The 14,888-nt window shown below is 36.2% G+C and overlaps 3 protein-coding genes across 3 annotated transcripts in view; all 3 read left to right on the top strand.

The window, feature by feature from the left end:
* LOC311169310 (keratin-associated protein 19-5-like) overlaps positions 1–14,888 on the top strand; it is a gene marked incomplete at both ends in the record, with an annotated part of 48,261 nt that overhangs the window by 26,874 nt on the left and 6,499 nt on the right. The gene's annotated exons all lie outside the window — the stretch shown is intronic.
* LOC311169866 (uncharacterized protein) lies at positions 9,962–10,264 on the top strand (the record flags this gene model as incomplete). Its single annotated transcript, XM_084232110.1, has 1 exon — positions 9,962–10,264. The coding sequence occupies one exon, from the start codon at positions 9,962–9,964 to the stop codon at positions 10,262–10,264; it is 303 nt and encodes a 100-aa protein (XP_084088236.1).
* LOC311169312 (uncharacterized protein) lies at positions 13,429–13,842 on the top strand (the record flags this gene model as incomplete). The annotated part of the gene is made up of 1 exon (XM_084231134.1): positions 13,429–13,842. One exon carries the CDS (start codon positions 13,429–13,431, stop codon positions 13,717–13,719), a length of 291 nt encoding a protein of 96 aa, XP_084087260.1. The 3' UTR covers positions 13,720–13,842.

The raw sequence follows: 14,888 nt of genomic DNA, 5'->3' as shown, positions 1-14,888 counted from the left end.
ACAAATCTTAACTTCCTGGTAATTTGAGGAATGAGCTGCCCAATGCAAGGGATTTGATGATTTCATTTTAAATGCAGCAATTTGTGTAGACTCTAGCTTTGAAAATAAAATTAATGTTCTCATATATAGACTGATTTTATGACACAAGTTATATCAATTAAAAGGAAAAATTGGCTTTCTGCATGTTTGAAACTGTGTTTGAATAATAAAGTTAAGAACCTGTAGTACTGTTTTTCATCAGAGATTTAGGTTCAGAGAGCATGAAGCTCATCTGCTGTGGTTTGAACACTCTCACTATGAATGTAAACATATACTGGTTTCTTGCAATCTTCAAGTTTAGGACATATATTTCACTATTGAACCAAGTTTTCCATTCCTGCATGAGTTACTATGGTAACCACAACAGCCTTAGGTTGAATCTTGGTTACCTGTGTTATATGATGACTCCAGTGGTGTTCTCTCTCTCTTTTTTTTTTTTTGTAATTTATAAAATATGATCTTTTTTTTCAATAATAAATTTTATTTTTATATTCCCCATACAATTGCAACCCCCCCCATTCTGACCTCAATCCCTCCCCTCCCGCCCCTCACCCCCCAAAAAGTGTCTCTGGTTCATAGTTTTTTGTTGATTTTGATTTTCGCTTTCTTATAGTTATTCATTTTTCTGGTCCCTTATTTAAGTTTTCTAGATTCCTGCTATGAGTGAGACAATCCGGTATTTTTCTTTTTCTTTTTGGCTTATTTCGCTGAGCATGATCCCTTCCAGCGCCATCCATGTTGCTGCAAATTGCATGGGTTTATCTTTTTTGAATGCTGAGTAATATTCCATGGTATATATGTACCACATCTTCTTAATCCAGTCATCTATTTTTGGGCATTTGGGCTGTTTCCAAAGCTTAGCTATTGTAAATAGTGCTGCTATAAACATAGGGGTGCAGTTGTTCTTTGGAATTGATGTTTCTGTGTCCTTTGGGTAAATACCTAGGAGTGGAATTGTTGGATCATATGGAAGCTCTATGTTTAGTAGGTCCAGAAATCTCCACACAGCTCTCCATAGTGGTTGGACAAGTTTGCACTCCCACCAACAGTGCAGAAGAGTTCCTTTTTCTCCACACCCTCGCCAACACTTGTTGTTGCTAGTTTTTTTAATATGTGCCATTCTCACTGGTGTAAGATGGTATCTCATGGTAGTTTTGATTTGCATTTCCCTGATTACAAGTGATGTTGAACATTTTTTCATATGCCTGTTGTCCATTTGCATTTCCTCTTCAGAGAAGTTTCTTTTTAGCTCTTCTGCCCATTTTTTGACCGGATTATTTTCTTTGTTGTTGTTGAGTCTCATCAGCTCTTGGTGGTTATGTCTATGGCTACTGTCATCCCCCAATGAATGGAAGGTTCTTCACTCTACTGATGGAAAGCATCTGGGTTCTACTTTTTCAGTAGAACTAGGTGATCTCCTAGCATCTCAAATCTGTGACCTACAATGGGCTAACTCCATCTGAATGTTCTTCTGCATCATATATCTTGTATTTTATTTATCTTCCTTGATTTGTAGCTAGTTATCCGGCTTCCAGTGTCAAAGAGAAACAGAAATGGCTACCGGTAAGATGGAAAGGGAGGTATTATGCAATATTACTGCAGTATGGAGAAGATAATTCACACAAATGACCTCAGTTCCAATGTACACAGAGGTGAGCAGGTGTTTTAGAGAGAAAATGAGGTGAGAAGAATATCCTTGAGCAGGACCAGGGTAGGGAAGATTTTATATAAGGTGGGAAGGGATTGTGGCCATATTGAAGACCTTCTGGCTCATCTTATGTTCTTATCTGGAGAAGAAGCAAACATTTCACGTTTCAAGACAGGTGATCATTTTACAGATTGGAGGGTGACAGCCCATGAAGTTAAGCCCTCTCTCTCCCACAGATACTGGCGCTCTTGCGAAGTCTTGGGAGTGCACCTTTAAAAAAGATGACACCCAATCTTTGACACAGATCTTTACCTTTGTGGGGGATACATCTCAATGGGATTGAAAAAGGAATTACAATTGCAATTTTTTAAAGTAAATACTTATAAGAAAAGGGAAATCAGGAACCTATAGTCAGGTTTTGGTTGGAATAAAAAATTCCGTTGGTAGCATTTAAGAGGAGGATGAAACTTGCAGTTCTTATAGACAAGAGTTGAAACTTTTTTCAGAGAGAGCTCAGGGGAGCTTGAATAAAGTGGTTGAGGAGAGAATCTTGGCCACTAGCAAGTGTAATGATGAAGAGTGTGTGCTTGAGAATGAATACCAGCACCAGTGGTGTTGGCAGAATTTTATGTCTCAACATCCTCATGGATTCAATATCAGGAAAATGTTCTATTTATTAGCACCGTCACACTATTCCTAAATAAATGTGTTGCATGGGCCTCCCCTGGTGGCACAGCAGTTGAGCACTAGGCTGTGGAGCTGCCCGCAGCCTCTGCAGCGCCGGTTCGATCCCCGGCCACGGGCAAGGGTCCCACATAGCTCGCAGACCTCTCCTGCTGTGCCCACTGCTCCCCTCAGCAGTGTATTTCATCAGTCTGCCTGTTCTGTTCCCCGCTCTAGCTCTGGTGAATTCTCTCACCCTCCTGCGCTTATGACTATACCCAGTGCTTGTATAAATAAATAAATCTTTTTAAAAAATAAAAAAAAAATGTGTTGCATGCCAATTAATGAAGTCCTTAGCTCACATGGCAAATCATGTTTCATTTTTGTTAATCCTTTTGAGTTTCCTGCATATAATGAGTTTTGAATTAAAATATCATTTCAAAATTGTCATGAAGTTTTTCCTATTTTATATCACATTTTATCATTGTTCTTTAGAACAATTATGTCCAAAGAATTAATACTAAAATTAATCAGGACAATATCTTCACATATTTATTCCTTGAATGTCTCAGTTACTTTTTATTTTTTGATTACTCTTTCTTTTGAATGACTTTCCTTCTTAGAGTCTACTAATCTTTTTTAAAACATAGGTCAAATTCTACCTCCTCAGTAGAATCTTTTTTAATTGTACATAACAATTTCCTCTACACTGGGTTGTATCTTTATTTTTACTTCAATATAAACTATAGATAGATAGATACATAGATACATAAAGTATCATACATACATACATAGCATAGACAGCATTAGAATGAGGTAATAGTACATGCGGAAAGAACAGAATAAATGAGAAAAAAAGTAAGGAAGAAATGAAGGAACTAATCAACTGAACAAATCAACTATAAATAAAATAAGATTTTTCTTTAAGAATAAAATATGAGATGAGAAACTTTCTTTGTTCCTGCAAATGCAAAGAGTCATTTTGGTAGAAATGCTTTAATTATTTCTTATTACTTTTTGATATATTTCAATGAAGTAGAATTGACAGAAGAATATAAAAATATTTTCATTTTTCCTACTACCTTTGCTTATAAATATCCTGGTCTTGTTGATGGTCTACTGAAAAGTGAAAATCAAAGGTTTCATACCTAAAATATTTTTATGTTACTAAAAGATTGAAACATGATTCAGGAAATAAATGCTAATATACAACATGAGATAGTTGAGAAAATTTGCATGACAAAAATAAACACATATATTATTAGACAATTATCTTCTTGTCATATTCAATTAATTATAGTTTCATATAAAATTGTAACTTCAATAAACAATAGATCTAAAAGACATTTTGAATATTAAAGAGATAGAAATAATGTACATCACTTAATTTGATAACAGAACCCATGACCCAGAATTGGACTGAATTGGGAGACCCTCTCAGGTGATGTAGCTGGAGAGCTGCCTGATTCTTCAAAGCCTGACATTGAGTTGACTTGCGGATTAAGTCATGGTTGGCTTCTCCTGGTCCATCAACTCTCTCATTATGGGAACAATAGGTTTTGTGAAAAGCAAGCTCAGCAGGAATATCAAATTAAAATTTTAAACTTCCTTAATAGAGGCTCTTCTAATTAAGGAAAGAGTAGTTTAATTAGATTTCTATAGTAGAAAAGTCTTGATTTTGAATAAACTTGAAGTAAATCAGCATGGTTAGCCACACTATCACTGAGGGTTTATAAAAGACTCTGCAGGTGTAAGTTCACCCACAGGGGAACTTAGACAACCATCAACCACACCCACAAGTCTAGTTGTGACACTAGTTGCTATTATGAGCCCAGAATTTGATGACTGTGGCCTGCCCTCAGGTTCTGGGTCTGGTTGTGGAAGCCACTGTGTTCAGATCATGGTTCTTCTGTCAGAAATGTGGTCTTTGACTCTGGTCTCAGAAGATGTGGATTTGATATCTTTTGAGAGACCTATTGATTTTTCTAAATCTTAGAAACAGGACGTTCAATTTCTGGATCCTTTTCTCCAAAAGGTTTTTAATATGTTTTTCTTGAATTCCATAAAAAGCTTAAAAGTTTGGTGGGACATTTCACAAAAACTGGAAGTGACAACAGCTACAGTGGCAGCAGCATCAGTAACAAGACTGTGGATTCTTTGGTTGAAACTTAAGATTCCTCTCTGGAGAATTGAATTACTCACATGTGGTCATTGTTTCTAATGCTCTAATATATTTTCAATAAAGTTTTTTTCTTTGGACATTACAAATTCTCCTTACCCCACTCCTCTCCTCTCCCAGTAACTGAAGAAAAATTAAGAACATATCCAATCAAGAAATTAAATTTCCTTTCTGGAGTAGGAGGTTTTTAGTGTGACTATTTCTTTGGCATAACTCTTTCAAATGACTGACACAAGATAGTTCAAGGAATTATTTGAATTTATTTGATGGTAATTATTTTTTAAGTGTTAAAAATGAATAGTGTTACATTTTTCATGATTCTGTAATATAAGTGATGCTATTGATCTCTCATGCACCTTAGGTTTCAGTTGATACTGATGCTTTATTTTTCAGTTTGAAATAACAGTAAATGGTTAAATTGCAACACTAAAAGAATTTCGTTTTAGTATAGTCTTAGCAACTTTATTACTTGTTTATAAGAGTGCATTATTCTTTTTTTAAAAGATTTATTTTATTTATGCATATAAGAACTGGCCAGCAGAGTGTGGGGGTGAGAGGATTGATCAGAGAGAGTGGGGAGCAGAACAGGCAGATGTACTGAAATACACTGCTGAGGGAAACAGGGGTGGGACAGGAGAGTCTGATTTGCCATGTGGGTTGCTCCCTGGGCGGCTGAGAATCAAACTCAGCACAGTGGCTCCCAGTAGCTTGATAGTGCTGTATTTAACCCTTGTGATACCAGGGAGACCTGCCTTAGCAACTTCAGCAAAACATTCTTTTACAATTTTTTTCCTATTAAATTAATTTGAGTTTTAAAGAGCCAGAAAAAGGAGAGAAACTCTTGAGTTTGGATGGAGACCTACCACTCTTAGAAAACTTGGATATGAAGTTTATCTTTACAAAAGTGGAATTTATCAGGAAGATGTGGTATATATATATATATATATATATATATATATATATATACACACACACACACACACACACACAAAGGAATACTACTCAACTGTAAAAAAAAAGACAGACTCTTGTCACTTATGACAACATGATTGGAACTGGAAGTGAGTGTGTTAACCAAAGTAAATCAGGAGAAAGACAAATGCTGGAAGGTATCACTTATCTGTAGAATATAGGAAAACAAGATTCAGATAAAACCAAACCAGTAGCAAATCCTTGAGTTCTGACTATAGAAAGAAGGCCACCAAAGGAATAGGGAAAGCAGAGAGAGCCAAGTGGAGAGGGAGCACAATGGACTAGAGTGGAGGGCTATCGTGTTTTGGTGGTGGGTGTGATGTGTTAAAAACCTGAACAGGGAGGTACTATACTCTACATCATATATAAAATTGTAATCCAATATTATAGCAAATAAATAAATAAGTAAATAATTGTGAACACTTAAAAAAATGTGTCCTTAGTGAATTTATGGGTGAAAAGGAGAATCTCTTTGCCTATAAGAATGCCAAATGCACTGACTGCCAAGTTGGCAGAGATTTTGTGTGTAATTGATCAAAGGAAGGTACATTGATTCAATAAGAATTGTTGAACATAGATTTAATGTGCTATATATTTGATGGAGATAAAAACAAATCTTACATGGACTCTATCTAGAAGTATTAAAGTCTGACCTGTCACCAAGTATCTACAGCAAAACAAGATATAATCACTGGTGGAGAAAATCTAGAGATAGACTTTGAAATAGGTGTTTATATGGGACTATATGTTTTTCTTTAAAAGAGAACTGATAAAATAATTCAGTGGTTTAGCACAAAATATCCCTGAAGCATGAACTCAGGATTACAGAGGGCTGGTATTCTTTCCACTTGCTTTTGAGACTTACTAAAGATGTCAGGAAAGAAATACAATATTTTTTAAAAACATGATTGATATCATGTGGCCCTTGCAGACACAGTAAGTACGAAATCTATACTGAAGATGAATTTATGGTAGAACAGAATTAAAACTTAATACCACTAATTAGGAAATATTGATGGATCCACCAAAGCAAGCCTTGTTTTAATAGAATTGAGGCTCTCTTACATAAGGGAAAGCAAATTACTGAGGTTTTCCCATACATAATGAAATGTATTGTGTGTATTATTTGGTATAAATATTTTACATAGAGTACCTAAGGCTTGTCACACCACCGAAGATGCTTAAATATCTTTAATCATGAAACCTCAACGATTTATACAATAAGCCAGCTGAGAACTACCTAGAAGGCATGGACTCTGGATACAGTGGCCAGGGCTATTACTACACCTGTGGATGTGGGGACTTGTAAGAACAAAGTATGGATGTGACACTGGGTATGGGGCTTGTGGATATAAATCTGCCATCCAGTTGTTATGGACATTGTTGGAACTCTGGGTTCTACTAAATTGTAGGACTTAAGACTCTTGGGAATTATCCCAACAACAAAATCCAACTTTTCAAATGTTTCCTCTGTTAAATCTATTTCCAGCTCATAACAAGCAAGGAAGATAAATTACAGATTTACAAGCTTGTTGGCATAAGATTTAAGAGCTGTCTGTAAATGTACAGCTGTTCAATAGCAATTTTGACTTATTCCATAAATATTGGATATTTTTCTACAACAGCTACTTCTTTCACTCTCCAGATACTAATTTGTCATCTGAAATTTCTTTAGTGTATTTTATATTGGCAGCAATATCTATAATCATTTTCCAATAAATGTGTCTAATATGGCATAACAATATGGTGTTAACTTTAGTCATTTATCTTAATAAGTTTCCTGTTTTCTGATATCTGAAATGAAGGGAAATATTTCCCTTCCTGAGGATACCATTTATTCCTATTATTAAATCAGTGAAAAACAAATATCTTAGATTTAGTTTGAGAAAGAGAGACTGTTGGTCTTGCCTAGTCTGCTCTTCTTCCCTATTTGGTATTTGTGAGTTAGACTTCCAGCCCCAAGCCTTATCACTCATCACTGAACGTACTTACTTGACAGTAAATATGGCTTAGATGGCTTTTTGAGTTCTTAGTAAAAATTTATATTGATGGGAACTCTGATTTATGGCAATGATTTTGGGTGCTAAAATCCCTGGGCTGAGGTTATGGTTATAAGTAGTCTGATTATAAATTTAATTTATTTGACCACTTAGCTGCTGTTTACATTCACAGTATTGTTATATCTGTAGTATTCTGAATCACATAAGGAAAATGGATATCACATGTCTATGTGAGTGTTTCATATTGAACCAAGGAACTGAAGAGTCTACCTGTTCTATCAGATAAATCCTGTTAAATATTTTTACTTGACTAGTTGTTCATACGTTATTTGTATAGGGTGAGGAAAAAAATCATCTGCTTATTGTTCAGAACTTTGGGGGACTGATTTTCTGTCTCCAAAGCTTTGCTATTTCCATTTTTATTGCTTTAAGTTAAACATGTAACAAAATCTCTGTAAGTATGCCACTATGTACCAAAACCTTATACTGTACTCTTAGAAATCTATAATAATGATATAATTGCAATTGAGACATTATATTGGACATTGAATTAAAAATCACACTAAACATTTTTAAGTTAACCTGATACTTAATTTTATGTAAATCTTAAGTAATCTAAATCGTGGTTGATTGCAGATAACTGAAATCCTAGAAAGAAAAACTTTCAATTAGCAAGGATACTATGTGTACATCTATACATACATATTATGTATATATAATATATATGTGATTGTTATATTATGCATATATTTTATATATTTTAATGTATGTGTGTACGTTTATCTGGATTTTTAGATTGAGTTTATTTTCTAAAAGAATCAGTGTAAAATTAGTCTTATTTCTTCCTTAAGTAATTGCTAAAATTAACCATTAAACTATTCAGACCTGGACTTGTCTTTGTTAGAACTCTGCTTTTTTAATACAAATTTAATTTTCTCATGAAAAGTAATCTTTTTATTTCTTCTTGTGTCAGTGTTACTGAAAGTTTTATTTTGAGGGATTTGTTAACTTTTTCCATGTATTGTATTTCAGTATAGAGATCAGCGCAGCACATTTGGTATTAACAGGGCATTTTGAAAATCAGGCAAATTTATTTCAACTGCATTAGTTCTGAATAGGATGTAGCTAATACCAGTGTTTTGATTGATTGATCAATATACATAATACTGAGATAGTTCAATAGTTCAGACTTGTGAATATAGAATGAAATAATGACCTATCTTGTGACTTTCTAAAATATAATAATAATCTTGAATCATGTGGTAATTAAGCCTTCCTGAAAAGAACTTCAAATATGTCTCTACTCATTAAGTAACAGGTTCCCAAAAATAAAATACTTGGCAGTGAAATATCAAACACCCCATTAATATTACAAACATTTTATATGCAAAGCCGTAACATTTTTATTTAACTTGCTCAACCTTTGGTGGTGATGGGTTTTTATAATGTCTAAATTTTTCAAATTTCACAATTTCAAACGTATGTCTAGATTAACCTCAGAAAACTCACTGACTCCAGTTCTCCACATTTTTATTCATCTACCTAATCCTGTACAAGAACATCAATAGAGCTATTTCTATCTTTCCAGCATTATCATACTCATGGATCTCAGAAACCACTTCTAAATTATCAGACAGAATTCTTGAATTTTTTGAGGTCATGATCATTGTAAGGAATGCCATCATTTATTTTATTGGGGCATTATTGATTTTGAATAGGCTCAAATACAGGGAACATACAATATTTATTTGTTCTCCTAAAGTTTCAGGTGTTATTTTTTTAAAGGAAATATCAAGATTTCAAGTATTATCTGTTAAAAATTTAAAAATAAATCTAAGCTAGAGGAAATATGAGAGACACTTAGCAAGATCACTACCACGTTGGCCTCGAGTACACAATAGTCAAGTAGAAGTTGTTTGTATCTCAAATTTTTTAGATATTTGATATCTCAAGTGAATATGGTTCAAATGAAGCATGGCTATAAGAGCAACATTAGTGCTCTGCATACCTCAAGTAATGGTAGGTAGTCATTATGGGAAACAGAGACACAGCGTAAGTGGAGCAAAGGAATGTCATCAGATCTTGGGTGCCAGCACATGATTGTCTATTTCCATTCTGATGAGCCTAAAGGAGGTGGTGGTTATGTGAATGCTGATGTCTGGTCTTTGAAGTTGCAAATAATATTTCTCATTATAGACATAACTTAATCAGAGAATTCTAATTGAGCTAAAATCAATTTAAAAGCTTTACTGAGATGAAGATTATTTCATGCATAGTAAACAAAGCAAAAGAACCAATACTATTTGTCTCAAGAAATTTTTCTGAGGAATGATAATGAGGGAGGTCTGGGTGGTTTACCACACCCATTATTTTGGGTATAAAAACCTCTGTACTTGAGCTGAGATTTATACTCAGGACACAAACCTTTGATTGCAAATCAAGTTTTCAATTCCTGACACCATGAGCTACTACGGCAACTACTATGGAGGCCGGGGCTACGGCTATGGAGGCTTCGGTGGCCTGGGCTGTGGCTGTGGCTGTGGCAGCTTCCGCAGATGGGGATGTGGCTGTGGCTATGGAGGCTACGGAGGCTATGGCTCTGGCTTTGGGGGTTATGGAGGCTATGGCTCTGGCTTTGGGGGTTATGGAGGCTATGGCTCTGGCTTTGGGGGTTATGGAGGCTATGGCTCTGGTTTTGGGGGTTATGGAGGCTATGGCTCTGGCTATGGGGGCTACGGATATGGATTCTCCAGCTTCTACTAAACTACTGTACCAGGATCCCAACATCTGTACCATTAATGAAATGACCAAAAACATTCTTCCACCAATGGGCTGAGATTACTCTTGGTCCATTTAGCAAGACAGATCTAAGAATTTCAGAGACTACATATTTATCAGCTTGTATGCATTGCCTCCCCTCGTTTCTTGGGCACTAATAGATGATGTACTGCTGAATTTCCAATAAATGACATAATTTGAAATTGAAAATATGACTTTTTGTGGTTCATTTCACTCAGTTATGTATACATACTTATGCAAATTTTACTGTTTTTCAATTAGAAATACAATGCATACAATAATTTATACATATGTGCATCTATATTAAAATATAGGGGAAAAAATCTCATTTGAGAATGAATAGTTCAGAACAATAGAATATATATTTTTATCTATTTTACTTACATAAATCTCAGGTTGATTTTGACAGAAATCTGACTATAAAACTGGGGCTAATGAAGAGGAAGAGGGAGGTCACAAAGGACTACTGTGGAACACTGTGGGTGCCTTGGTGTTGGGTGTAGTGTGGTGACATACACCTGAAATGTGTGACCCTATATTTCTGAATCATATGCCACTTTGGAAACCAACCACTTTAATAATGTGTGTGTGTGTGTGTGTGCTCATGCATGCATATACACACCCATATGAGTTTCGTAACTATCTGCAATTGTAACTCTTAAAAATGTCATGTGATTTTAGGAGTTGGAATATGTTTTCTTTTTTTTTAATGATTTATTTATTTATGCATACAAGAACTGGGGTACAGGCCAGAGGTGTGGGGTGAGAGGATTCACCAGAGACAGAGTGGGGAACAGAACAGGCAGATCTACTGAAATACACTGCTGAGGGGAGCAGCGGGTGAGACAGGAGAGGTCTGCTGTGCCATGTGGGTCACCCCCCTGGCTGGCTGAGGAATCAAACTTGTGCTGCAGTGGCTGGCAATAGCTTGAATAGCTCTGTCTTTAAACTCTGTGTCACCAGGGAGGCCCCATGGAATATGTTTTCAACAAGTAACAATATTATCAAAATCTTATAAAGGTCTACTTCATTTCTTAGTAAAGTCTAATTAAAAATAGTCTGAAATAAAAAAGGAGGGAGTAGGGTCAAAACAAGGCGGGTGGGAATTGTAGGGGGACTATAACCAAGAGGAAAATGCATACATTGTGCAAAAATGAAAATGATGTAAAATATATAAAATAAAATTTTAAAAAATAGTCTGAAATTAAAAAAATGAGTAACATTTAGACAAAGAAATGATATGGGCAACTGTGTTATTTTGACTGTGGAGATGCAGTTGGAAGGAATGCAGTACTATCTTGAATTTATGCTGCTTCAGACATTTATCTGGTTGCAGTGATGAATCATGGAGGAAGGACACTGGGTGATGTTTTAAGGGACACTTGAAAGAAGATGTACAATTTATGGATAGATGATAAAAGGTAGAGGAGGGGGAATAGAGTATGGAGGTGAGTATAAGTGCATTTGTAGTAGCTGTGAGATCCAGGATAAGAAAATGAACTGTGAGAAGTCTTCTCAGGAGTTCTGATCACTTTTAGTCTCTGATTCCAATTTTTCATTTATGAAAAATATGTGCTATATTTTCATTTGTTTATCTGTATTGAGGTAATGTTGGCTTAGATTATTGTTTGTTCTTTGGGAGTACAGTATCCCCCCATTCAGGTGTTATAAGCATAGTGCAACACCACCAAAGAACCCATAGTCCACCATCATCTTCCACTGTGCTCCTCCCCACTAAGTCTTTTTTTTTTTTTTTTAATAATCCTGGCAACATTCTTGTACTCTCTTTTATTTTATTTTTTTCACATTTTATTTAAATTTTATTTTTTATATTCCCCATGCAATTACAACCCCCTTATTTTGACCCCAATCCCTCCTTTCCCCGCCCCCCCAACCCCCATAGAGTGTCTCTGGTTCATAGTTGTTTGTTGGTTTTGATATTTTCTTTCTTATAGTTATTCTTTTTCCTGGTCCCTTATTTAGGTTTTCTAGATTCCTGCTATGAGTGAGATCATCTGGTATTTTTCTTTTTTTGTCTGGCTTATTTCGCTGAGCATAATCCCTTCCAGGACCATCCATGTTGCTACAAACTGCATGTGTTTATCTTTTTTGAATGCTGAGTAATATTCCATGGTGTATATGTACCACATCTTCTTGATCCAGTCATCTATTTTTGAGCATTTGGGTTGTTTCCATAGCTTAGCTATTGTAAACAGTGCTGCTATAAACACAGGGGTGCAGGTGCTCTTTGGAATGGATGTTTCTGTGTCCTTTGGGTAAATACCTAGGAGTGGAATTACTGGATCATATGGAAGCTCTATGTTTAGTAGGTCCAGAAATCTCCACTCAGTCTTAATCCTTCCCTGCACCCTCCCCTGGATGTCTCAGTTCTGTAGTCTGCATTCAAGACCTAGATTTGAGGTTTGGCTTTATCTCAGCCCTTGTTGGGTTTCTCTATATTCTGTATATAAGGAATACCAACTTATCTTTCCCCTTCTGACTAATTTCACTTATTATAACCAAAACAAGAATGGTGGTATGCAAAGTCGAGGATCAGTCAATGAATCGTGCTCTCAAAACCAAGTAAGTTTTGTTTCTTCGGGCATGCACAGCAGGTGAACCAAGACTTCTCCACACAACTTGTTCTCACACAACTTTGTTCCTCATGCTTCTTTTTGAAGAAATTGATGTCTCAACTTTGTTCCTTGATATCTTGTAGAATCAATTGTGTGATGACTCCCCAAAATTCCTATGATAAGGTATTTCATCAGAAAACCAACAATATTTATGCAACTGATGTTTACTGACTGGCAATGAAGAATTATATTGAGGGTTATTATGTCAATGCTTTGAAGAAACAATTTCTTCTCAGAAAATTTAAGCAACATACTCAGGAGCAACTTGACTAGGTAGCCAAGCAAGTTCCAACATTCTTTGTGAGGGTTGTCAGAGGACAACAGACTAATGAGTTGTTTCAAGGGAGGATAATTCCCTTGAAACGTGACACCCCAGGAGGACACGTGTGGTAGCATGTTCTCTGAGCCATGTATATAAACCTCCCTGTCAGAGTCGATAGTCACAGTCTGATTCTTGCCTTGAACAGCAAACAACTCCCCACTCCTGACACCATGAGCTACTACGGAAGCTACTATGGAGGCCGCGGCTACGGCTACGGAGGCTTTGGTGGCCTGGGCTGTGGCTGTGGCTGTGGCTGTGGCAGCTTCCGCAGATGGGGCTGTGGAGGCTATGGAGGCTTTGGGGGTTATGGAGGCTACGGAGGTTATGGTGGTTATGGTGGTTATGGAGGCTATGGCTCTGGCTTTGGGGGTTATGGATATGGCTCTGGCTATGGGGGCTACGGATATGGGTGCTGCCGCCCATGCTGCTGTGGAGGTTATGGATTCTCCGGCTCCTACTGAAAACTGCTGAAATTATAAGTGGAGGGGAAATCTCCATCATGTTTGGTTCTATCTCGTGCTTTCACTCCTCAAACATCCATTTGATGTTCTCCGAAATAAATTGATAGCTATTTATCAATGCTAAACTGTGTCTATGAGTATTTGATTCCTTTTTACTTCACAACTTGCCATCTCAATACATATTCAATGTATATAACCATTCCAGTTGATTTTCTTATTTTTATTTATTTTCTTTCCACTATTTTACCATGATGTCATCTTTCTTTTTTTTTAAATGATTTATTTATTTATGCATACAAGAACTTATTTATTTATGCATACAGGCCAGAGGTGTGGTGGGTGACAGGATTCACCAGAGACAGAGTGGGGAGCAGAACAGGTGGATTGACTGAGATACACTGCTGAGGGGAGCAGCTGGTGAGACAGGAGAGGTCTGCTGTTCCATGTGGGTTGTTCCCTGGGGGGGGATGGAATTCGTGCTGCAGTGGCTGCAGTAAGCTTCATAGATTGCATCTGAACCTCTTGAGCCATCAGGGAAGCCCCATGATGTCATCTTTCTAGCAAAAGAAAATTTGTAGTTTGCTTTTGTCTAATAAATTGTTTGCTTAATATAGAAATATTTGGTTATTTTCAGTGTTTTTATTTTTACTCTATGGAAGATATGGCTTTGTAGCTTCTTTGAAATTCATGTCACTGAATCCGATATCTGGTTCCATAAGTGTACTTGATAAATCTAACTTCAATCATTTGACCAATCAAGATTATTTTGTTTTTATACTCAATAATTAGCATCTAAAACTTCCAGTACATTTATAATTGCACACACTTTTCTACATCAGATCTCCTCAATTTCTTTAATAAAACCCCTTTAATTGATATATTAATTTTATTTTTTTGCATCATTGTTCATTTTTAAACAATATTTGCTCCCCCCCGCCAGGTGTAGTCCCCACAGAATTTCCTTCACCAATGCACCTTTGCACCATCACCTCAGTCCCCTGTGCTCCTCCCTCCCTCCCTCTGATCCCTCTCCCCGCTCCTCCCCTGCAGGATGTCTCTGATTTATAATTGTCTGTAAAACCCCTTTAATTGAAACAGCAAATATAGCTTCTGTTTCATTTACTTATTCTCAATCATATATAAATATATATAATACTCAGACTTCAATA

This window comes from Talpa europaea (genome assembly GCF_964194135.1).
Source record: "Talpa europaea genome assembly, chromosome: 4".
Taxonomy (NCBI): domain Eukaryota; kingdom Metazoa; phylum Chordata; class Mammalia; order Eulipotyphla; family Talpidae; genus Talpa; species Talpa europaea.
Note: the sequence above shows the minus strand (reverse complement) of the source record. Positions and strands in the feature narration are given on the sequence as shown.